This window comes from Pectinophora gossypiella, chromosome 26 (genome assembly GCF_024362695.1).
Source record: "Pectinophora gossypiella chromosome 26, ilPecGoss1.1, whole genome shotgun sequence".
Classification (NCBI taxonomy): Eukaryota; Metazoa; Arthropoda; class Insecta; order Lepidoptera; family Gelechiidae; genus Pectinophora; species Pectinophora gossypiella.
The window spans coordinates 4,599,572-4,623,393 of record NC_065429.1 but is presented as its reverse complement, the minus strand read 5'-3'; the positions used below and the strand labels follow the sequence as shown (position 1 = coordinate 4,623,393).

Sequence of the window (23,822 nt, the reverse complement as noted above, 5' to 3'; positions counted from 1 at the left end):
TGACAGAATCCGCTCATTTTTTCAGTTATCCCAGCCATGCCTGTTAATAGCATGTAAAGTATCATGTTCTAGGAACTGTAATATTTTTTATTTGAAAGCGCATTTTTTACACTTTTTACTAGTATTCAAATTATATTTTAATGTTATTTAGTTTAAACACAAGAAATATAAATATAACACCTGGTCACGACTTATTTGTAACACCGTATTCTTACCAAGATGGCCGCCCTCGCTAAGTTTCTGTTTACACTGAGCGTTCCTACCTTTTTAAGTCTATGGTAACTATAGTTACCAATAAAGGGTAAGATTAACATGCACATTTTGTGCATGGAATTAAAGTCGATAATCAGAATCAGAATCATTTATTCAACGTAATTATCATGGATAAACTTGTTGAAGGTCAATGTAACATAACATTTTTGAATTTACGTCATTTCGCAAGGTGTTATGGCTGAGGAGAAGAAATGACAAGAAACTGCAACAGCAACACATCTTTTAAATCAATGAGGATACATTATAAGTTATTTAATAACTAGAGGAACACATTCAATACCAGACATTTTTATCATTTAGGTAATCATTAATTTTATAATAAGCTTTTTTACATAAAGTAAGCTTCACGTGAGCTTTAAATTTATTCTCTGATAAATTTAAAATATTATCTGGTATTTTATTGTAAAAACGTATACATAACCCCAAAAAAGATGAATTTAATTTACTTAATCTAGAATTTTTAACAACAATTTTATTTTTATTCCTTGTATTGTAAGTATGTCTTTCACAGTTTCACAGTTGAAGTTTTGAATCTACAGTAATTCCTAAGAAAACGGTGTAACGGTGATAAGATACATAATACATAAAATGCAATAACATAGTAATTTTACTAAGGCCCATCGTTTTCCATACAAAATTTTAATTTGGAAAGTCTGTATTTAGTTTCTCTTGAAAAGTTGTAATTTGTAACTAAGTTATAACCAGCCAGTACCCCATACATAAAAACTTTATTTTGCATAATTTATAACGAACTAATTACCAAGACCAATCTATACAGATTATAGTTAGTTGAAAATAACTCTATTAGTTTTACGGTGACCTAATTTAGATAAGCCGGTCCATCGCTTCGGAGTATGTTGGACGCGTACGTATACACCGATGAGTGTATTTTTGAGCCTTCAGGTCGTCCAACTGCCCGGAGAAGTAGTAATAACAAAAGTCAGCGTCAAAAGTCTTAACTGTCAGTATTAATCAAAAGTCGCCAAAAATCTCAATCGTCAGTATTGTCCTGGTTGGTGGTGGAAGTGCGAGGAGGCTTATGATAGGCTTTAAAGCAATACACGATGCACAGATTTACGTCACACTCCTCGCACTTATATGCAGTCCTAGACGGTCGTTTGTTCTTAGTGCACATAAAACAACGTGTGGCAGTGGATCCCGTTTTCATCGGAAAATGGTTCGAGGCCACGTACGGTCGCGTTGTTTGGCGTGCCACCAATTGAGTCGTCTCTCTATGTCGAATTAGTTTGGGTTCTGTCGTCAAGTCAATGTTTTTGTGCAACCGTAGCAAGTCTTCAGCCAGCGTCCTCCTAAACTGACGGTGATCAAGTTTGTGTGTGGGATTACTATCGTAAATCACAAAGCAGTTAAAGATTGCTGCATTGTAAAGGCGCCTAAACAGCTTCTTGTACCACACTTTAGTTTTCTGTCTCTCAAGAGCTTGACTGGCAAGATACTGATCTTTGCGGTCGACACCTCCCATTGATTTGTTGTAGTCAAGGACGACAGCCGGCTTATGTACTTGCGTACGGTTATACGTAGTCACTGATCCGATTAGAAGGGGATGGTAAGTGGAGATCATACTAACGAGGTTAGAGTCACGCCACAACATCACCGACAGATCGGAACAGTAAGATGCCACTATTTCACCTTGTCGCATGTCAGTCTTTTTTATAGTCTTTAAACTTTCGGGAACAAATTCTCGCGATAATCTCAGAGTCCCAAATACGTCAGTCTTTTCCTGTTTAAGGCAACGCGCTAATAATGGAGCATTATAAAAATTATCCATTATTAGCGTGTGTCCCCGGTGAAGTAGTGGTGTCATTAAGTCATAAACAATCTGAGAAGTAGCATTTCGCGGACGAAACGTACTGCTCGATTGGTCGTCATGTCGGTCTTGTTGGGTGTCAGGGTCATTAGCTTGGTCCTGCTGGATGACGCGGTCTTCAGGTCGGTGTGTCTGGCTGTCACTGTTGTCAAGTCGCTCTTGCTGTGTGTCCTGATCCTCAGTCTGTTGCTGGGTGTTGTGGTCGTCAGATTGTCGCATTTTTCTTTTTCTGTTGGGGCCATCTTTTCCAGTATACACCCTGAACTGCCATAGGTAGCCTGATGACGACTCGCACATTTCATAGGTTTTTACACCTACTTGAGCGGCTTTGGTTGCTATTTTTTGAGAAATACTAAGTCGGCCATGCCATTTTAGTAGGCTCTCGTCAATAGCCACGTTCTGTCCAGGGTAATACATTGATGAAAATTTGGCATTAAAATAGTCGATGACAGGTCTTATCTTATTAAGTTTTGTCGTGTCCTCAGTCGAGTCATTGTCTACAAAGTGTAACATCGTTTTTAACAGGAAGTATCTGTTGTAGGACATTATTCGCCCAAAGAAAGGAGTAGTCCCAAACCCGTCATAAGAGAAGTAGGACTCCTCCGTCACTTTGGGGTATAATCCCTGAAGTATAATCAGTGCTAAAAACGCTATCACTTCGTCCCGGTCAGTCGGTGTCCAACGCAAAGTCCGTGTATGTTTTTTCGTTTCTCGGTTTTGTTTTAGTTTTGTCAGTTTTTGTTCACCGTAAAGGTTTGTTTGTCGTATCAGCATGTCAACAAAATCAGTGTCAAACATTTTATAAAAAATATCAGTCGGAGTCATGTCGTTAGTAACCGTGAATGTCGGTCCTGGCGAACCAGTAAAGACTTCTCGCTTACCAGTAAAAGTCTGTCTGTCACACGTCCAATTAAATTCAAAAAAATCGTTAGTAGGTGCCAAGTCTCTCACACATATGTCATCAGCTTCCTCTTGCGCATGAAGTAAAGAAATTTGTTCAGTAGTTAGTCCATCATCGTCTGCTGCGCAGTCAGTGGCTGTACGAGTATTACTTTGTGTCGAGAGTGAGATACCCAAGTCAACGTCATTACTGTCGATATCGAGTAAGTCTTCGTCCTCACTATCAAAAAAGTCTGTCATCCAGCTAGTCACAGTCTCGGCAAAGTGATCGTCGTTCATAGCTGAAAAAGTATTTATAATATTAGCACAGATTTTTTATCATTTTCAGGGACTAATTGTATAAGGATATAGTCAAATTAATTAAAAGTGTTTCACCTATTACACTCCTTTTCGACGTACTGGCAGTTGGCGCCGAAAATATAGACGGGCGGACCTCTGCAAAAGAATATAATTTAATGCGAGTTCAAGTACGCTTACACTCCACAATTTTGTATTAACCTGTTACCAGTGATATCTGAGTCGTCGTCACCAGCGGGTGCTACGACGGGAGCAGGCGCAGTGACAATAGATGCGGCAGGTTCGGGTGCCGGTACTGTAAACAAAATATTAATAAATGCGGGTTTAAAGACGATAACTACACTTTTATATGATTATTAATGAGTTTTTTACCGATATAAAATTCGTCGGTGTTCCCGACCACTTCTCCGCCAGCGACGTCGGTGGCTTCGGGGGCTGGATCACAAACAACGCAATTAAGTGCGGGTTTAAATCTATTGTGTTTAAACTATACAAGTTAATCTCTTTAAATTACCAATAATAATGAAGTCGTCCGTGGCCACAGGCACGGAGACTACCTGGCCAACAGGTGCATTGGAAGTCGAAGCCACAGGCACAGAGACTTCCTGGCCAGCAGGTGCATTAGAATTTGAAATAAATTCTATTGCACCACGTTCTGGCGATGGACGTCTAAAACAAAAGCAAACATATAGACAACACAACAAACATATAGAAAAAAAAACATAAAAAAAACATAAAAACATATAGAAGTGTTTTTATTATTATTATTATATAGACATGACAATAACATAAATAACAATAACGAAGATTACTTACTGCGTGCGGCGCTTTCGTGGAGGCGCATCAGGCAATAATATACGATCTAATTGCGCCTGCCGCTTTCTGTCTATAAACTCCTGTTGGATATTTATTGGCAGTTTAGTCAAACGTTTTTTCGTAATTTGTCTTTGTGCCCTCACTTCAGCTATTGCAACTCTGAAAAAAAGCAGTCACTGTTTAGAACTGAAGATAAAAGAACGCTAGTTATAAATTGAATTTGTGTGCAATACTACTTACTCTACATTGTCAACTTCGCTTTCTCTGTGTACACGCCCACCTCTTCCCTGTCCACGTCCTCGCCCTCTACCTCTTTGAACACTGAAACGTAAAACAGCATATTATTATGTTATACATACTTTATTATCACGAAAACAGAAATAAATAATATTTACCTTTGACGACTTGCCGACCCGCGACTTGTCGGACTCAAGTCGCGACAATTTTTGTTTGGTAATCTAAAATAAATACTTAGTAATTAGTACCTATAATTAAAACATTATGCTTGCACAGTATTACAAAAATGTCATACAAGAAAACCGCAAAATTAACCACTATAGATATTTGGATTAGTATGAAAGTTAGTATTGTAGCATTTGATTATTAAATTAATTAATAAACCACACAAAAATCATGTCACACAAACACAAAAAAAATGACACCAAAACGTGCTCCAAATACAAACACCAAAGTAACTGTAAGCTCAAACAAAAAATAAGCGCGTTCAAGCAGCCATACAAAGATAATCGCTCCGTTTGTACGAACCCTTAAACCCAGATAAGTCGATGGTAGGTTTAGTTACCATGATAAAAGTTGACCAAATTTGGTGTACCCTGTAATCTAAATCCTGGGCATCTGCTGAAATAATTGTTTATTTAGGTAAATAATTTGTTTCCACGAGTAACTAATAAGTAACGTGATGTATTTAAAACATTTTAAAATATAATGCGTCGTGTAATATTCTGTAATTTGCCTCCATTTTTGTCTCGGGAGACGTTTTTTTTGATACGATATTTTTCTCTTAATGATTTTGGAACAAAATCATGGCTTAAATGTTCAGGTTTTTGTAGAAAACGGTAGAGGATATATTCAAGATGTATGCTAATCAATAAAAATAATATATTTTATATACTTACGGCATATTTCTTGTTTAAAACACTCACTCGCAAACACAGTAGTTGACAGTAGACTCGACCAACACTCGTCTGACTTTGAAAGTTGTTTTTTTAATGTTATCGACTCATAGGGAAGAGATGCAAATACCACCTAGTAAGGTTTTTTATAGTACACAATACTAGTATAAGTTTATAATCTATACTAGCTTGTAAAAATAGTTAATCCGTAAAATTGGTCACCCTAACGGAACCCCGTCGATTGGTAAGTATAGCTACCACCGACTGCTGAGGTGAATTTGGAATCGGTAGCTATAATTACCAACGACTGTAGAGTGGCTATGGATGGATAGGAAGATCGGGCCTTAAACCATCACGCGGGCCCAGTGCGGATTGATGGTTATTAACGACTGCTAATGCAGCCGGGACCAACGACTTAACGTGCCTTCCGAAGCACGGAGGAGCTCGAGATGAAAACTTTTTTTTTGTGGTCACCCATCCTATGACCGGGCTTTGCGAACGTTGCTTAACTTCAACAATCGCAGACCGAGCGCGTTAACCGCTGCGCCACCGAGCTCCTCAATCCCGATGGGTACATTGTCGAAATCACTTTGTGAGACTGTCCTTTGTTTGGTAAGGACTTTTCAGGCTTGAATCCTGATTGTTTGAAAAAAGTAAGATGATTCCGTGCTTCGGAGGGCAGGTTAAACCATTGGTCCCGGCTATTAGCTGTAAATTATTCAGACCACGATTTTGAGTTAATATTAAGTGGAATTTTTCCATCACAAAAATATAGAAATAAAAATAATTAAAGAAAAATATCATGAATTTGCGACGGAATATTCCACTTGATATTAACTCAGAATCATGGCCTGTAGATATCATCCCCCTGAGTATTCGTTACGACGTCACTAACACCCTGTATCTTTGATTCCCTCAGCAACAACGCTCCACCAGACATAGACAACTGTCTGCTCTCAGAGATCAGGCTGTTCGATCTCCAACGTGGAGTGGATTACGAACACTCCACAGACGACTGGCTATTTGCCTTTGACCTGTTCAATGGACAGTGCTGGAGGAAGGTGCATGGCAGGGGGGACCACGAGTAAGTATGGCATTCATCATATTTGGACAAAAACACACACCGGACACTTCATATAAACAAAAAAAAAAGTTTATATCGACGGTAAAAAGCAATCCTGCTGTAAACCACACCCTGGCCAAAATTTTTTTATTTTTGATTCGGAATCAGAAAAAAATTCTGCGTCGAATGGTCCTATTCCCATGGCTCTACGACCTCTAGAAATTTCTGTACAGCGTTGGGATTTTGCTTATTTTTCCAAAAAGACAACTGAATATTTGCTGTAAATAGCATTAAAAACAGCATTTTTCTGTGATATGTCTTTTACACCAATTTTGCTTTTGCAAATAATTTGATCTTTGTAGTTACAGCACTATTTAATGGTGAACAGTGCGGGTTACTGCATAATTGCATAACACATTTAAGTAACGTACTGTGTTTACTACATTTATTAGACAATAATCTGTTGATCGGCGTTGTTTACTACATTTTAAACAAGTATGATTTTACAGACAATGACAACTTACGCCAATTTAAAAACATCGTTATTTACTGGTCATGCGCATTTACCACCATTATAATACGCGCTCGCGCGTATATGACCGCGGGTTACCGCGTCGCTCAGTTACTCCGCGACAGTCGGGAAGGAGTGACATATTTGCTGTAACTATCTTTCGCTACCAATATGGAGTCATTTTTTTTTATTATTTATTATTACTTATACGAGTGGGTCACGGGATTGTCCATTTGGAGTTGGTCTAATCCTTATATCTGCCACTAGCGAGGTCAAGCCCACCGGGTGGTTACCCGTTGGGGTAGGCCCGGTCAGCGCACGTCAGCTTGTGGCGATGGTCGAGTCCGGTGTTGGAGGGCTGCTCCGTCATATTGCTCGGTTTGAAGAAGGTGGACGCTTTGGGGCGACGACTGTTAACTACCACTTGGAAACGTCACTCACCCTCGAAGGTGACCACAATACTAATTATTCAGCGAAGAGTAGTAGATGTGGACAGCCTCGTTCCAGTCGTTGGCAGTCCAATGGAGATGGTCAATACCGCCACTGAACTGGATTAGTAGTGAGGTCAAGCCTCTCACTATAATGGGCACCGGATCTATCTTGCTTCGGATGGCGTGCAGGATATCGTAGAGTAGCTGGATAGTCTGCTCCAGCATCTCCAGCTTATTCACTGTAGGAAGTAATGTCTCCGCCTTGCCTTCTTTTCCTATGGAGGGGTTATTATTGCGGTTGGTGTTGGTCGTGGTGGTTCGGAATCCTCAGCGGCAGACAGGGCAGGTTTTGCCTTCTTGCGTGACTGCTTCGACCTGTGCGGTTTATGTTCACCTGGACGGTTGCCGCTGCCAAGTGCGAATTCTGGGCTGGATGCTTCGCGACGGTAGCTGCTGCTGTGGGTTTCGAGGCTCTTGCACTCGTTGATGGCGTAGTGCCCTCCATTCGTGTTGCCAGCTCGCGCACTTTTACCGGGCAGGATGAGCTGTTAGCCGGGTGAAGTCCGCTGCAGTTGCAACAGGTAGCCGGTTCCTCACGGGGAGGCATGCAGTCTTTCGCCGCATGGCTCATACCGCATCGCACGCAGGCTATGGGACGATGACAGTTGTGGCTGCTGTGCCGGAATTATTGGCAGTGGTGGCACTGTGGCGCTTGGGTCTTCTCTATGCTTTAACTTTAATACCGGACATGCATGGAGGTTTCGTAGATCTTTTGGAACCCCAGTGTTTGCCGGATCTCCACGAAGAAGATGCAGCCAGGCTTGCCTGTGCGGGCCTGGATGGACCGGATATACTCAAAGGAGAACGAACAGTCGTAGCCTCGGTTCTTCAGCTCCTCCTCGAGTTTTGCGATGTCGGTATCCTCCGGTAATTCGCGGGTCGCCAGTTTCAGCGAATGTTCCATCGGGGTTGTGTACGTGAACCAAAAGAGTCCAGTGTCTTTCTCCAGGTTGGTGACGTAACGCTGGTAAAGCCTGAACTCCTCATCGGTTTTCGCCAGGAAGCGTACTCTTTTGCCGTACGGACGCGCGTTGCGAACATGGCCTAACTTATCCCACACCTGTCGGAAGTGGTGCGTCCAATTGGGCAGATGATTCACCACTGTGGGCGGAACCTTCTTGCTCGCAAATGCGAGCAGTGGTTGCAAACTCACCGGAGCGAGAGCGGGCGCAGGCGTGGGCGTCATCCGCAGGGATAGACATGGAGGCGCATGTGGGGGTGAGCCAGGGGTAGTGTAAACCGCAGCGTATGAGCGCGGTGGTGTCGTCTCCATGTCCAAAGAGGGCATGGAGAAACCGGAGATCGATATAGGTTTTGGTGCGTTGACTACCGTTCTGGCGGTGTTGTTATCCTCTTATTCCCGACATGTTCTGCTCTAGGGAGTTGGGGTAGGGGCAGTGGAAAAGGGGATGGCCGAAGATCTCCACCAGCGAAATGTGGCGTGGGCGTCGTATTTGGTGTGCGGCGAGTTGCGGCTCGAAGCAGCGGCTGGCGCCATAGGGATGCGCGAGCGAACAAATGTGCGCGTTCGTTCCTTTGTCACGCCTGCCATTGGGAGAGCCATGCTTCGACCTTAACGGCCTAGGCGTGGCAGGACTGTACCGGTACGAAGCTTAGCGGGCCGTCCCACAGAGCACTAGCTACCACTCCCTTCCCGGTGAGACTCGCTGTCTCAGGAGCGGTAACGGTGGTATCGTTTGTCACCGCGCAAGAGAGTACTTTAAAATACACCTCCTACTTCACGCCTCAGGTCGCAGAGTGGGTAGCCGCAGAAAAAGGTTGGCTTCCGAGTACCTTCAAAGCTTTAAGTACAGCGGCTAATCTGCCTAACTGGGCACCCTCAGGCCTGTTGTCTTATATTTTGTACCGGGTACGCGCCCTCAGCGCCCCCCATTTGTCTAGCCAAGTAAATAATGCCATTTGCGGCAAATCTACAGAAGTATTTTCTTCAATAGATACCTAGGTAGGAGTAGTGTATATAATTTTTTGATCTCACAATTTACCTGTTAAATAGTATAGCATGCTACAGGTAGTATTTCCCGTGCTTTAAGCGGGCGGAGTACACTATTGTTGCTTAGATGTATGCAAGATGGTAATTTTTTATTTCATAATTTAGCTATTTATTAGTGGGTTTATGTTCTTTAACATTTTAAAATGACTTCATATAATTGTCATTCCATACTTACATCATTTTAATTTTATTATCATTTCACAACTTCTGTTAGTTAAAACAATTAAGTGCACCAGCTAACACAGACTTGTGACATTTACATCAAAATTGCTATATAGGAATAGTTATTATAAGTGATTTACAGCAATTTTGCGTATAAATAAAGTACTTGATTTTGAGTGGCCCATACATTTACCTGCTTCATTTACAGCAACTTTGTGTAACAGAAAAAAAAGTGCGATTGCTGTAACCCACACAAACATAGGCTTAAATTAACTTCTAGTAAGTTTTAGGTATTTGACTTGATAGATAATCAAAAAATACATTTTGGTTCTAAAAATCACATTTATAGGCGTAATAGTTTAGGAGATATGATTTTTTTTCAAATTTTTTAAAAGTTTTTGGGCTCTGGTGAACATTTTGCATTTTGTGGGTTACAGCAGGATTGCTTTTTACCGTCGATATTTAGGTAAAACCTAACACACACACACACACATAATATGAAAATGAATATCAAAATGTGACAAGTTTGGTGGCGAACTTTCATAATTATGTTTTCGTGAAAAATTGGGTTCCGACATGAAAAAGGATAGTTCTAGCTACGAGGTAACTTGTTCTTCGTAGCTAGAACTATCATTAAAAAATCACTGATTTAATTACTTAATTGCATTCACACTATTTTTTCATTAAGCACTAAGCCAAGGTTCAATTTAGATTGCAAATTATTAGCATGTTCTGATGAACAATCATCATAAAAAAATAAATATTTATGGTCAATTCTAAGATGTAGCTACGATACGTATACTATACAGGAGGGTTAAAAAGGCCACAAAAAAGCCACATCGAAACAATTCATCTAAAAAAGCAATATTGCTATTTGACATTTGTCTGCATTGCGCACAATACAATACAATACAAATACACTTTATTGCACCAAAATAAAAAGAAATAATTACAAAAAGTCTCTTAATTAAGTACATGGCAAATGGCGGCCTTATCGCTTAAAGCGATTTCTTCCAGACAACCATAAGGTGAGGAAAAATGTAAAAAAAATAAGTAATTGAAAGATTGCGGGTACAAACTATAAGTACAACTTATTACCAATAAAGTACAATTTTACCAATTTTTTTTTTGCGCACTTGCTTTTTGTTTTGCTTTCTTAGATTCCCCGATACCGACCCCGCCGGCGTGGTCGACGATTTCCCTCATTCAGCGCTTATCGCTATCGACTATCGATTAATTCTTTCAAATATTTTTCCTCTCAGACGACGCCCTGAGCCGAGGTTCGCGCCCAACTGGGCATCCTCAGGCCTGTTGTCTTAAACGTTGTACCGGGTGAGAGCCTTCGGCGCTTCCCATTTGTCCGGCCAAGTAGTTAATGCCATCTGCGGCAAATCTACAATAAGTCACGTCAAAAAAAAAAAGCTTTCTTAGATGAATTGCTTCGATGTGGCCTTTTTAACCCCCCAGTTCTAAACTTATATTAACAGTTCTAAACTTACACCTTTCGTGATGTCCACCTGATCGGAAAATCACCGCCGGTTGTTGTTGTTTGTTTGATATCAGTGACATTCTAGAAGATTCGTCCGCTTCGCAGTATATACATTGACTCAATGTCCACAGACAGTGCCGAGGTACAAATACTCGTACAGTCAATCGATTAATTGGCTTAGTATTTGTGGGGGCTTAAAAAGGCCACATTAGGGGGGCTAACGATATCCGCCAGGTCTTGATTTGCCTTGGCTTACCTGGAAGTCTCTAAATAGACTTCGGACTCAGGTGGACCGAAGTAAGGACAATTTGTTCAGTTGGGGTTTCTCGGATGGCTCGGACTTAAAGTGCAAGTGCGGCACTGTTCCCCAAACGATGGAACATCTTACATCGTGTCCTGCGTGCCCGAACAACTGTACGCAGGAGGATCTGATGAGCGCTGCAGATAGCGCCATACTTGTTGCCAAGTTTTGGGCCGATACAATTTAGTTTGCCATCGACACGATAAGAAGAAGAAGAGGGTGGTTAAAATGGTCAAATCGAAGCAATTCATCTCAAAAAGCAATATGAATATGTCCTACATTAATTAACACCCCCAGAGGTGGTCTATTCCAACACTCTCCAGTTCGGATTGGAGATGTTTCGGCAAGTAATCGTTCATTTTTTCTACATAACAATATCTTCCAGCCAACCCGTCCCAGAGCTGCCTCGCCCGCTGTCTCCACCACCACCAGACACGTACTCCAGCTCAGGTCCATCATCGCCATCGGGACCTAGTTCTGGACCCTCGGGACCTAGTGGATACTTACCCGGACCTCCCGCACCCGCAGGTATCATAAGTTTTGAAGTAATTATTTTAAAAAGAATAATCATTTTAATATTGTCCGCGACTTGGCTGTATAGAAATAGAAATCATTTATTTTAGATATAAGTATTAGTATAACAGTAGAAGTGAACATTGTAATTACAAACTTATTTCTAAAAAGCGACGCCAGCTCAGCAATATGTCGTGACACTCCGACATTGAGGGAGTGCCACAACGCTGATTTTCAGCTGTGCCCCATATCTTTAGGAACTGGATTTCTAAGAATTCCTTCTAAATTCTTACCTATACAGGGTGTTAGTAACATCGTAACGAATACTCAGAGGAATAATTCAGACCATGATTCTGAGTTAATATTAAGTGGAATTTTCCTAAGTGATTTTATTAAGTGAAGTTTTTTAAAATTATTTTCAGTTCTATACTTTAGCGACGGAAAACTCCACTTGATATCAACTCAGGATAATGGTCTGAATCATCCCTCAAAGTTTTCGTTACGATGTCACTAACACCCTGTATTATAAAAAGGAACCTTACGCAACATTTTTAGCTTTTTAGTCCAACCGGGTTTAGCTGTGCTCTAATACTCGGGCGAGAGCCCTTAGCGCTCCCCATGAGTCCGGCCAGGTAGTTAATACCATCTGCGGCAAATCTAAACAAACCACGTCAAAAAAAAAATTCTGATAATTTATGAATCAGTCAATCAGTGAGTCAACTTCTCCTATTGTGAATAAATAGGTACTTATTTTAATTATATCTCACAGAGAGATATTAAACCTTACTTGGTGAGAAATAATTATGAAGCTCCTTCGAAAAACATAATCGACTTGGAGAATCAAACAAATTGTGCACTATCATCTGCCAACAGAACCCTACCTCCCATCTGGTCCACCAAGCGGCCCGAGCTACAAGCCCTACGACCGTCCAGACTTCAAACCCAGCTACCCTGGATCGTACCCCGCCGCACCAGGGTACTTGCCCAAACCTCGCCCGGAATACACCCCCAGCGAACCGTATCGACCTTCTGGACCGAGGTATGTAATATTGTTCATCATCATCAGCCCATTAACGTCCCCACTGCTGGGGCACGGGCCTTCCCTATGGATGGAGTGCGGATTGATGGTTATTAACGACTGCTAATGCAGCCGGGACCAACGGCTTAACGTGCCTTCCGAAGCACGGCGGAGCTCGAGATGAAAACTTTTTTTTTGTGGTCACCCATCCTATGACCGGCCTTTGCGAAAGTTGCTTAACTTCAACAATCGCAGAGCGCGTTAACCGCTGCGCCACCGCGTATAATGTAATATTGTTATTCTTCTTCTATCGTGTGGGTTGTGAGGTGAATTACCAACCCCATCAACCCTGGTGTCAGGGTTATTATTGAGCTGCCAAAGGCCCCTGACATTGGCCATGTAACTACTTACTTACAATAGTAAGTTAGGTTAGGTTAGGTTAGGACATTACAGGCTGATTGTCCAAGAAGTAAGATGATCCGTGCTTCGGAAGGCACGTTAAGCCGTTGGTCCCGGTTACTACTTACTGATGTAAGTAAGTAGTCGTTACATGAGTCATGTCAGGGGCCTTTGGCGGCTCAATAGTAACCCTGACACCAGGGTTGATGACGTTGGTACTTCACCTCACAACCCACACGATAGAAGAAGACCATTGTCTTTTCTCAACATCCTTCAGCCCATGGTATAAGAAAACCAGTGGGCTTAGCACCGTATAAGCGCGACTCTTTCTCGCCTCGACATACGTCACCCGTCACTCTCTCACAGTACTGCACAGAAAGAGACAGACGATCTCTGTCGCGGCGAGAAAGTGTCGCGCGCATACGGTGCTAGGCCCGCAGGTGTGTTCAAAAAAGTGACAGCTAAAATTTCAAGGTTACCCCAGCTGACGTCATCCCACCCTGCGTTGCCATTTTGTAAAAAATAAATTACCCACGACCAATGTTTATATACTTTACAAGGAAATTTTAAACTTTTAGTAAAAGATTCGATTTACTTACTGTTTTAATGATTTTTACATATGTGACAAGTAATAGTAATTAAATACTTAAATTAGTCAGTAATTTACTTAAGTTCCAATAATAAAATTCACGTCCTTGGAATGTTGGAGATACCAATTTAATGGTAACACAGTGATAAAACTTACGTCGTTAAAGGGCAATGGCTTGTCGTAGCATTGAGCATACCTGTGGGCTTAGCACCGTAAGCGCGCGACTCATTCTCGCCGCGACAGAGATCGTCTGTCTCTTTCTGTGCAGTACTGTGAGAGAGTGACAGGTGACGTATGTCGAGGCGAGAGAGAGTCGCGCGCTTACGGTGCTAAGCCCGCTGGTCTTCTTATACGACGCTTCAGCCAAACGTTCTCCAAGCCGATACCAGCGCCATCTGTCTAGAATATTGAGCACTCTTCTTCTTTGCGAGTCGATGGCGATCGATACTAAATTTTTGCTGACCAATAATTGGCCACGCTTACGGTATTGAGCACTAATATTTCTAGAGAGACGCTCAATATTCTAGGTAGATGGCGCTAGCTTCGTCTTAATGACGATACTTAGATCGAAAGAATTTCGCAAGGACAGGAGGAGGACCCGGTGGTGTAATGGTTAACACGCTCCCGGCTCGACAAGAGCTACGGGTTCAAGTCAAGTCCGAGTCAGATTTTTTTTCGATTTAAATGTGATTGTTATAAAAACAAAAATCAAGAACACATCTTTTTTTAGCGGTGCAAGACCATCGGGGCCAGGCTATTTACCAACAGGAGGATCCTACCCAACTGGTCCGTACCGGCCATCCGGACCACCTGGTCCACCTAGTGGTCCATACCCACCGACTGGATCTTACAGACCGGACCCCCCTTATGCTCCTGATTTAAATGGCCCATACGGACCGGGCTCTCATAGGCCTGCGAGGCCTGGATACCCGGATACGGCGTATGGACCACCTGTGGGGCCTGTTCGCCCACTAGGGTTAAGACCGGGCGATAGAGAAGAGGAACCCAGTAAGTGATTGATGTTTTCTTGATTTTATTTTTTTGATTTGATTTTGTTCGTTTATTTGTGAACAAATCTTCAAGTCCCATGAAATGCGGAGAATAGTCGATACTAATGCGTTCAAAATATTTTCCATTCTTAATGTTGATTTATCAGAAACTCTGGACAAAGCACACAGTTAACCTTTTTATGTGTTCAAAATATGGATAATGCTTATTTATCAAACACGCTTGATAATAGGAAAAGCAGTAAAATTTAATAATAAAAGCAGTTTTTATAGGTGAAAACAAAAAATCGAGGCATATGCTCCGCGCGCCTTACGCCGCACGCCTTTCTTACGTGCGTAGCACATGCCTCGCATATGAAGGTAAGTACATAACATTGAGAGGCGTGCGGCGCATGGCGTATGGGGCACATGCCTCAATTTTTTGTTTTCACCTTTAAAAACTGCCTTTATTATTAAATTTTACTACCTTTCCTTTTGTCAAGCGTGTTTGATAAATAAGCATTGACAATTTTAAATATTGTGTTACTGAAAATTCAATATCAACCCCTCACGTGCCATGTTATTCGATAAACACATTGGAATTTATGTACATAGACACACTACGGCAAAAAAAATGTGCCCCACATATGGGTCATGCACGTGTGAGATACAAATTTGATGCCTCACATGTGGTTCATACACAGTGAACGTGTTAATATCGACTATTCTCCGCATTTTTATATCCACTTTAATACATTCTAATGAATTCTGTAATTATTTTTAATTCTAATTACTTTGTTTTTTTCTTTACAGGCGCTATATTTTAAATTGCTTAGTAAAGTTAGTCACAGTAGTGATTAGAAAAGACACAACTACCATAATTATCACCATACATTTGGTCACAATCATACATTATACATATTGTCACTGTTAACTCACAAATTCAAATACATTCACTTTCATCATTATTTAGTACATAAGTTTAGTACCCAATCTGTTCTGTTTAATTGTAATAGACCACTATTAGGGTAAATGGTTAGTGAGATATGGCCTTAGACCAATTCAATTCAATTCAATTCTCAATTATTTATTGCATTCCATTTTTTTTTTTTTTATTTATAAAGGTACATACAACATTACAGTGTAATCCAATGCGCTGTATGACGAGAAAAAAAAGACAATATAAAAACTAATATAACACAAAATAAACAATGAATGAAAAAAAAAAGAAACAAAAAGAAAAATAAGACTATGAACATGAAAAACAAAAAAAAAAATGGAATGCAATAAATAATTGAGAATTGAATTGAATTGGTCTAAGGCCATATCTCACTATATGTAGTACAATGGGGTATTACATAGGCATAGGAACTAAAACATGGACCCTGTAGGGCACAGCAACGTTGAAGGGAAGAGAGGAAGTGTGTATTAAAATGAAAACTTATCATTTAAAAATTCGTCTACAGTATAATAGCTCTTTTTAATTAGCATTATTTTTAGATTTTTTATAAATAAATTAGTTTTTGTTACCACCACTGACCACTGTTAGGGTAAGTGACCTATGTTACTGAATGTACTTAACTTACCCTAATACCGATAACGTTTGACAACTCCAGTAGCGTTGTCATGGCGTCACTACACGGTGTCTGGATTCCCGTGCAGGAAAGGAACGACGTGTGCGCAGAACCAAGTCGCCGGGCATTGGGCTTGCGAGCCTGAAGGAGGGGAAATTGGTAAGAATACATAATTTTTATACAGCCTCTGTGGTCTAGTGGTGATCTGAAGGTCCGCGTTCGATTTCCGATCGGAACATGACGATAAATGACGAAACCTAAACCCCCACCCTCGAAGCAGACTCCTACTCAATCTCTCAATCAATGTATTAAGTCATCGACGCAGGACAGATAAGCTCAATTTTCTTTAATCTATGGTTTAAAAACCAAATAGTCTCTGTGGTGTGGTGGCTAAAGCGTTGAGCTCACAATCTGGAGGTCCGGGTTCGATTCCCAATGGGGACATTGTTGAAAATCACTTTGTGAGACTTTCCTTTGTTTGGTAAGGACATTGGAGGCACGGATCACCTGATTGTCCGAAAAAGTAAGATGATTCCGTGCGTCGGAAGGCACGCTAAGCCATTGGTCCCGGGTTACTCGATGATAATCTATATGAATCTATCCATACCTACTCCGGTCGATTGAGTAAAATAAGAGAAAAGTGGAAAAATGGAAATTAACATATTTTAATGGATTTTTAGGTTCGTGGGACTATTGCTGTGCGCCGACGCATCGATGTGGCTATAGTGAAGGATTCCATAAACCTTGGTAAGATTAAAATTTATGAAAATTAATATGATGTTGGCGTAAAAGATAGGATTAGAAGAAGTAATTAAATAGTCATCACCATCCTCCAGCCCTCATCCCACTCTAGGTAGGGTAGAAACAACATGTATTCCTCTTTCATTTATTTCTGTCAGTCGTCTCAGTACTCACACCTTTCACACACATATCCTTCTTTACCCAATCCATGGATGGATGCACTTCCTTGGGTCGTTCCCTACCCCATCCACATACACATATCCATCCACATTCATGCTCATAATTTTCCCCGTTATATGCGTTTCATCCCTCCGCATTACACGCCCAAATTGAGAATAGATAATTAAAGTCAATATTTTAGCCGTGATTCTCGAATTTGTTTTCGAATTCATGTTTGGATCGTAAATGAAAATATCGTGAGGAAACCCACATTCCCGAGAAATGCATTTTCGGAGGAATATGACCTAACCTATATTAGGCTGGTTTTCCCTACGCGGGTTGGAAGGTCAGACAGGCAGTCGCTTCTGTAAAAAAACCGGACCTGTCAAATTTTCAGGTTAGGTAAGCGGACCCTGTGAAAAACGGGATAATGATAGGTGGATGATTTTAATTATTTTACAGGTGTTACGTGGGTCCGTCGCAGGACCAATGGCGGCCGTGTAGTGAGAAATACTACCCTTACCACCAACACAACATCCCACACCCAACTCAAGGCCATAGAGGTAAGCTGAAACCACACCAACATTCTTCGCTGTCAGTATTTTAGGTTTTATATCGAATTCTAAACACTACAATTACAGAAAAGTTGCAAATAATTAAGAAAAACAAAAAAAGAACAAAAATATTTATTCTTCAAAATTAGCTTACGGTCACGAGTAGTAATATGTATACACTTTGATACCATGTCACATTAACTCTTTTGACAAATTAAACCGTAAGTCTCATTAAATGACAAATATGATAGTGCGACAGGGTTCCAAAGTGGATACATGTATGATATTACTCATGACTGTACATTTTAGCGCTTTTTGAACGTCAAAAGTTAAATTACATATTATGTAACTAGCTGTAAAACTACTATCACATCGGAAGCTGTATCGCTGAGGGAAATACGTGGTCAGAAAACCTCCCAGCACACGTCTACGTAGAAGACAGTGACAGTTATAAAAACATACATCGGATTGACATGTTACATAGGGCTTATTACACCATGTTAAATTCATGTTTGTATCATAAACGATTATCATGTACCCAGCGGTAAAGAAAAACATCGTGAGGAAACCCTCATTCCCGAGAAATGCATTCCGGAGGTATGTGACCTAATCTGTATTGGGCTGGGTTTCTTTTCGCAGCTTGAAAGGTCAGACAGGCTTTCAATTTCAAGTTTGACAAGACCTGTTAAGTTTCGGACCCTGTGAAAAAAGGGATAACGCTAGATTAACGGAGATGACGATGAATATTGTGTAATGTAATGAATTCATATATAATTTCCCCAGGTCCCGGGCCAGACAGGCTCCCAAACAGGCCTCCCCCGTCCAACTTCGACCGGCCTGACCTCTCCTATCTACCCGAAGCTGACCGCCGGTACTGGGACGATCTGTACAACAACGGACCTCAGGCTTACTATGACAAATACGGGAACCCATTGCCGGGTAAGTGATCAACATAGAGTTGTTTTTGAAGGACTACACGCTACACACACACATATAAATAAATAAAAAGAAGTTTATTCAACCACAAATATTTTTACAAAATATTTACAAAATTGCTTAAACCTAATTACATGTAACACATTATCAGTTGTGGCCGAAAAGGAGGAGCCTCAGCATTGCTGCTGCTTTTCAGTCACCCCCTGTGTAACCAACTGAGTCGCTGCACTGGACGCCGCGAGAACATTTTACCAAAACAAAAACACTATTGAAATAAAAATTTAGGCAGAAACATAAATATAAGCCATGCTGCAATTTGGTCGACCAACTGGCGAGGAATAAACAAAAGTACTTTTCGGGATATACGGGATAAACTCGCACCCGTAATCTCAAGTCATCAAAGACAGCCACTGTTGATACGATGTCCTAAGATGGATATGATGAACCTTAAAGTGACAAGGACTTGAGGGGCTCGGTGGCGCAGCGGTAAACGCGCTCGGTCTGCGATTATTGAAGTTAAGCAACTTTCGCAAAGGCCGGTCATAGGATGGGTGACCACAAATAAAAAAGTTTTCATCTCGAGCTCCTCCGTGCTTCGTAAGGCACGTTAAGCCGTTGGTCCCGGCTGCATTAGCAGTCGTTAATAACCATCAATCCGCACTGGGCCCGCGCGATGGTTTAAGGCTCGATCTCCCTATTCATCCATAGTGAAGGCCCGTGCCCCAGCAGTGGGGACGTCAATGGGCTGATGATGAAAGTGACCAGGGATCACCCTATCGCCCATACGAATTGTTCATCTTGTTAGACAGGACACATTCTTCCAGTTGGAAACACATCGATATTGAGGAGTACGGAACATGATCCACTGCGCTATTAGTTGATGCAGAAACATCTCACACCGAAGCAATTCTGAGATGATCAAACTCTTACTTTAGAGCGTCAGCATCGAATTCTGAACGAGCTTGGATCCCTTGATTCCTGTCAATACAGTTAAATACAGGCCATGCCCGTTCTTTAAAACGCAAATACTTTTCCACCACCAGGTTACACCCGAGTTCCGACAGAAGACCGCCCCTACATCAAGTACCGTCATAACTACCCTCGTCCAGCATCAGGTCAGTGGGTGCCCGTGGCTGCTGTGCCTGGGGAGGCTGACCCTCCAGTGCCTGGAGGATTGGGAGCGCCAAGGTAAAGTAGTATATCATCTGAGTATTGGAAGAAGACTGTCCCTATGTCAAATACCGCCACAACTACCAGCGACCAGCATCAGGTCATTGGGTGCCCGTGTCTTCTGCGCTGGGATACCTTCAAGTGTCTGGAGTATAAGAAACGTCGAGTTACTTTGTGATGATATAAAAAACGATTATCAGACAACAGACAGACCTGGGTGGTAGTGGTTAAACGTCAATTATGCGCTTACAGCAAAATGGATAGCTCAAGATAGGAAGAAATAGAACCACAAAATAGAATGTACAAATTTTGGGAACAGTCCTTTTGCTTCATCACTGCTGGCTACCCAGCATTGTCTTATTTTTTTATCAAGAACTTTTTTCCTACATTTGTTATTCGAATTTAATTTATTCTTTCAGATACTGGCCTGTCGCGTATCTCCACAAGAGTCCTCCACCAAACACCACTTACTTCAAATACAACCATACAGAAAGACCTTCCAGTGCCACAGAACGATACGACATACATCCACCTCCTAGAGATAATCATGTACCCAGAGACCCACCACCTAATAGAGGTAATAATGACGAACCTTCAACGTCTTTTAGAGACAATTCTCGAGACCCCTCTTCATTTAGAGACAATTCTCAAGACCCTTCGATGTTTAGTGACACCCCTAGGGAACCCCCAGCATCTAGAGAACCTTCTAGAGATAGAAATCCACCTAGAGAACGACCTTCACCTTCTTATACAAATGTTAATCCAGACAGACCTCCCAATAATAATATTGATAACAAAAGTAATAGAGATGACAAGAAAATTAACGTGACAAATGTCGATGAAGACATATTTAATGTGAATTTGGATAAAGTGACGACTACTACACCTAAAGCGGAGGTCAAAGTAACTGAACCTCCTAAAGCGAACGAATCTAAAGCTGAAGTAGAAGCTGTGAAAGTCGTTGAAGCTGAAAAACCTAAAGTTGACAAAGAACTTGATAATCTAAAAGGTATTGACGACAAAATTGACGATTTCTCAAGCTCTATAGAGGTTTTGGATATTGAAGATGCTAAAAAGGGAGATAAATTAGCCGATCTGAAAACTCTTGAAGCGGAAGAGAGACAGATAGAAGCTATCGGTCGTTTATTAGCAGCGCGACGTGGTGGGAAACTGGTTTTAGAAAAACGCTCTCAAAAAGACTTGGAAACCAAGTCAATTGCTTTAGACAAGGACTTAGTAGACTTCAACTTTGGCAACAAGTTCCCAACCGCTACAGAACGTAGAGGCACTGTACAGAGAGTGACAAAAGATGAGATAAAAAGGGAGAGAAACATAGACAAGAGCTTAGAAGTGAGTGAGACAACATTCGTTCGTCCACCAAGAGTTTTAAGTACAACAGAGAACATAAGAAAAACTGTTGTCAATGGTAAAGTATTCTACAGCGCCTCGGTGAGAGAACAAAGAGATTTAATTAACAACTCTACCAGAAAAGCAAAAAGTCTAAATTTAAGACCTTTAGAAGAAAGAGCTCCTTCCGTTATAGCCAATAACAATTATGGTAAAAAGAAAGTAATTAGAGCAAGGAATGTGAACCCAGTAAGGAAAGTGAGAAGGGTTTACAGAAGGAAGTATAATCCAGATGAAGTTAGAAGGAGATTGTTGGAAAGAGAGAGAAGTATGAAAGAAAACGCGGACAAAAAAGATTAAACAATTATTTTAAAGACGAATAATCATTTCAAACAAATTACACTAAGACACTTTGTCCTTCAAAACATACGATATGGCGTAATAAAAATTCTGTATCACTTTTGTGCTATTTGTATCGACTGGATTGTAAAGCGGGTAATAACTAACCTCACCAATCCTGGGGCCTTTTCAAGTTACAAACGATTATGACACTCGACAGTGACAGTGACAAAATGTATGGGATTGACATGTTACCTTATGTCAATTCCATACATTTTTACCACTATCACTGTCGATTTTCCTTTGTCCAGCCAAGTAGTTAATGCCATCTGCAAAAACCTACAATAAGTCACGTCAAAAAAATTAAAAAATAAACTGTCGATTTTCCGGCCAAACAGTCAATGCTATTTGCGGTGAATATACAATAAATTACGTCAAAAAAAGCTGTAGATTGTCATAATAGTTAGCAACTTTGCAAAAGCCCCTGATGTCACAGTTATTGTTGACCTTCGAAAGCTGACTTCTGACGAAATATTTATAGCGTCCGCGGCACGGGTTTCAGATCTATCGACTTCGTCCAATAGTAGTAAGACATTAAAATCGACGTAGATTTAATTCGCAGCACTCTACTCATGCCGCTGGGCCTAAGAAATTCTGGGCCGTGGGCCAGTTGTCCACTTTGAAAGGGGTAAACTGAGTTGAATATGCATCAGTTGCTACATTTAATACTATTAGTGTGAAGTGAACTTCCGAAACACTTTTTTTTGTACTTAAAATAATTGAGATATTTAAGTATAATTTTAGTACCGGCAATGAATGTTTACGTGATAAGTTATAAATCATTTATAATTATAATTATTTTTAGTGGAATATTGGTGCACCTTATATATTGTCAGTCTGACTTAAAAAGATACGTAAAAACGTGTTTTTATTCTGATTATAATCGGAACAACTTACAAAAATAATTTTCTTTAAAAATAATTATAATATCCATACCATTATAAACTCCTTCAAAGTAGATACATCGAAAAAATAGGCACTATTTTCGATTTAAAAATTAAATATTACGTTAAATTAAAATATCATGAGCTATTTTTTATATTAAGTATATTTATATGACTATGTTTCTCACAGATTAAAAAAGGTTTTTGAGTTGGATTGACGATGCTTGCCTATAAAATTAATGAATAATAATTATTATTAAAGTTATTTTAAGATAATTTGAAATACGTAAAAAAATATGTGATATCAAAAGTTACCGAAAACATTCCATCATATTTATATTAAGTAAAACTTATTTATAATTTATCAAGTATTATTATACTTAAGTAACGAATTGTAATCACTTTTATACAATAAAAAATAGATCATAATTCATAAAATGTGTTTTTACTCTTCCAACACAAGACTCTTTATTACACACAAAACAAATACATTACATAATTGGTACTAAGGCGACCTTATTGCTAATATAACAAATTTCTTCCAGGTAATCTTTAGGTATAGGATATAAATAAATTTATTTTATTCTTAAAGTTCTGATGACTTGTGTGTGCGTCATAATATGTTAGTGCGACAGAGTCCTAAAGTGGGTACATTATATTGCTCATGACTGTACTTACTTAATTACTTTTCCCGAGTACTTTGATTAGCATAAGTGAAATAAATGTCAATAGAAAGTGGCCGCGAATGACTGCGTCAAGCGCAAGCGCAAGCGCAGCGCAATTCAGCGCAGTGCACTTCGCGGAGAAAGTGCAACAAAGTACGGTCACGAGCATTAATATGTATACACTTTGGTACCATGTCACACTAACTTTTTTGACAAATTGAACTGTAAGTCTCACTAAATGTCAAATAGGTATGTTAGTGCGACAGAGTCCTAAAGTGGGTACATTGTATTGCTCATGACTGTACAGGTCAAGGACTTTTAATACTTATCTTTATGGATGATACTTTTGGAAGAGCCGTAGCACACTCTGCGTCGAGCGGCCGTCCCGAACGGTCGTTTGTTCAGAGGTCCCGAGCTGCGCCCCGCAGCTCCCCGCGCTGCGCCCCGCAGCCCCCCGCGCTGCGCCTCGCAGCCCCCCGCCGCGCGCCCCGCGCCCCGTGCCGCCATTGTCTGCCGGCTACCTGCTGGCGTGACCCTGCCGCCATTCATTGAGTCAACAATAGTTCTTCTCAGAACTTGCTGGCTTATCTAAGTTTCAAGGATAAAATAACGA

At 40.7% G+C, this 23,822-nt stretch overlaps 2 protein-coding genes across 6 annotated transcripts in view; one reads left to right on the top strand and one right to left on the bottom strand.

The window, feature by feature from the left end:
• The window catches only part of LOC126378334 (uncharacterized), a 40,270-nt gene extending 17,587 nt beyond the window's left edge, over window positions 1–22,683 (top strand). Inside the window, exons 12-21 of the mRNA XM_050026583.1 lie at window positions 6,167–6,331; window positions 11,661–11,803; window positions 12,662–12,827; window positions 14,525–14,802; window positions 16,397–16,513; window positions 17,035–17,101; window positions 17,717–17,817; window positions 18,592–18,747; window positions 19,788–19,932; window positions 20,334–22,683. Of these exons, the coding sequence (XP_049882540.1) occupies window positions 6,167–6,331; window positions 11,661–11,803; window positions 12,662–12,827; window positions 14,525–14,802; window positions 16,397–16,513; window positions 17,035–17,101; window positions 17,717–17,817; window positions 18,592–18,747; window positions 19,788–19,932; window positions 20,334–21,621 (2,626 nt within the window). The 3' untranslated portion in view covers window positions 21,622–22,683. The remainder of the gene's footprint in view (window positions 1–6,166; window positions 6,332–11,660; window positions 11,804–12,661; window positions 12,828–14,524; window positions 14,803–16,396; window positions 16,514–17,034; window positions 17,102–17,716; window positions 17,818–18,591; window positions 18,748–19,787; window positions 19,933–20,333) is intronic.
• On the bottom strand, window positions 347–5,331 carry LOC126378356 (piggyBac transposable element-derived protein 4-like). Of its 5 annotated transcripts, XM_050026632.1 has the most exons (9): window positions 5,251–5,312; window positions 4,880–4,972; window positions 4,510–4,572; window positions 4,355–4,435; window positions 3,813–4,273; window positions 3,671–3,733; window positions 3,507–3,593; window positions 3,377–3,436; window positions 347–3,282 (listed from the first exon to the last, which is right to left on the bottom strand). In XM_050026632.1, exons 5-9 carry the CDS (start codon window positions 4,039–4,041, stop codon window positions 1,265–1,267), a joined length of 2,457 nt encoding a protein of 818 aa, XP_049882589.1. In that variant the 5' UTR covers window positions 4,042–4,273; window positions 4,355–4,435; window positions 4,510–4,572; window positions 4,880–4,972; window positions 5,251–5,312; the 3' UTR covers window positions 347–1,264. The 5 variants fall into 5 exon arrangements, with proteins under 5 accessions (XP_049882589.1, XP_049882591.1, XP_049882588.1 ...); XM_050026634.1 differs by having other exon boundaries at window positions 3,813–4,435; window positions 4,917–4,972; window positions 5,251–5,309; XM_050026631.1 differs by having other exon boundaries at window positions 3,813–4,572; window positions 4,880–4,969; window positions 5,251–5,331.
• Window positions 22,684–23,822: the final 1,139 nt, after the last annotated feature.

Excerpts from the sequence above, each read along its gene's own strand:
- LOC126378356 (XM_050026631.1), bottom strand. The coding sequence starts at position 4,041 with ATGTTTTTATGTTTTTTTTATGTTTTTTTTTCTATATGTTTGTTGTGT. Across the intron at positions 3,437-3,506 it reads CGACGACTCAGATATCACTG|AGGTCCGCCCGTCTATATTT; the intron begins GTAACAGGTTAA and ends ATTCTTTTGCAG. Across the intron at positions 3,283-3,376 it reads GTCGAAAAGGAGTGTAATAG|CTATGAACGACGATCACTTT; the intron begins GTGAAACACTTT and ends ATACTTTTTCAG.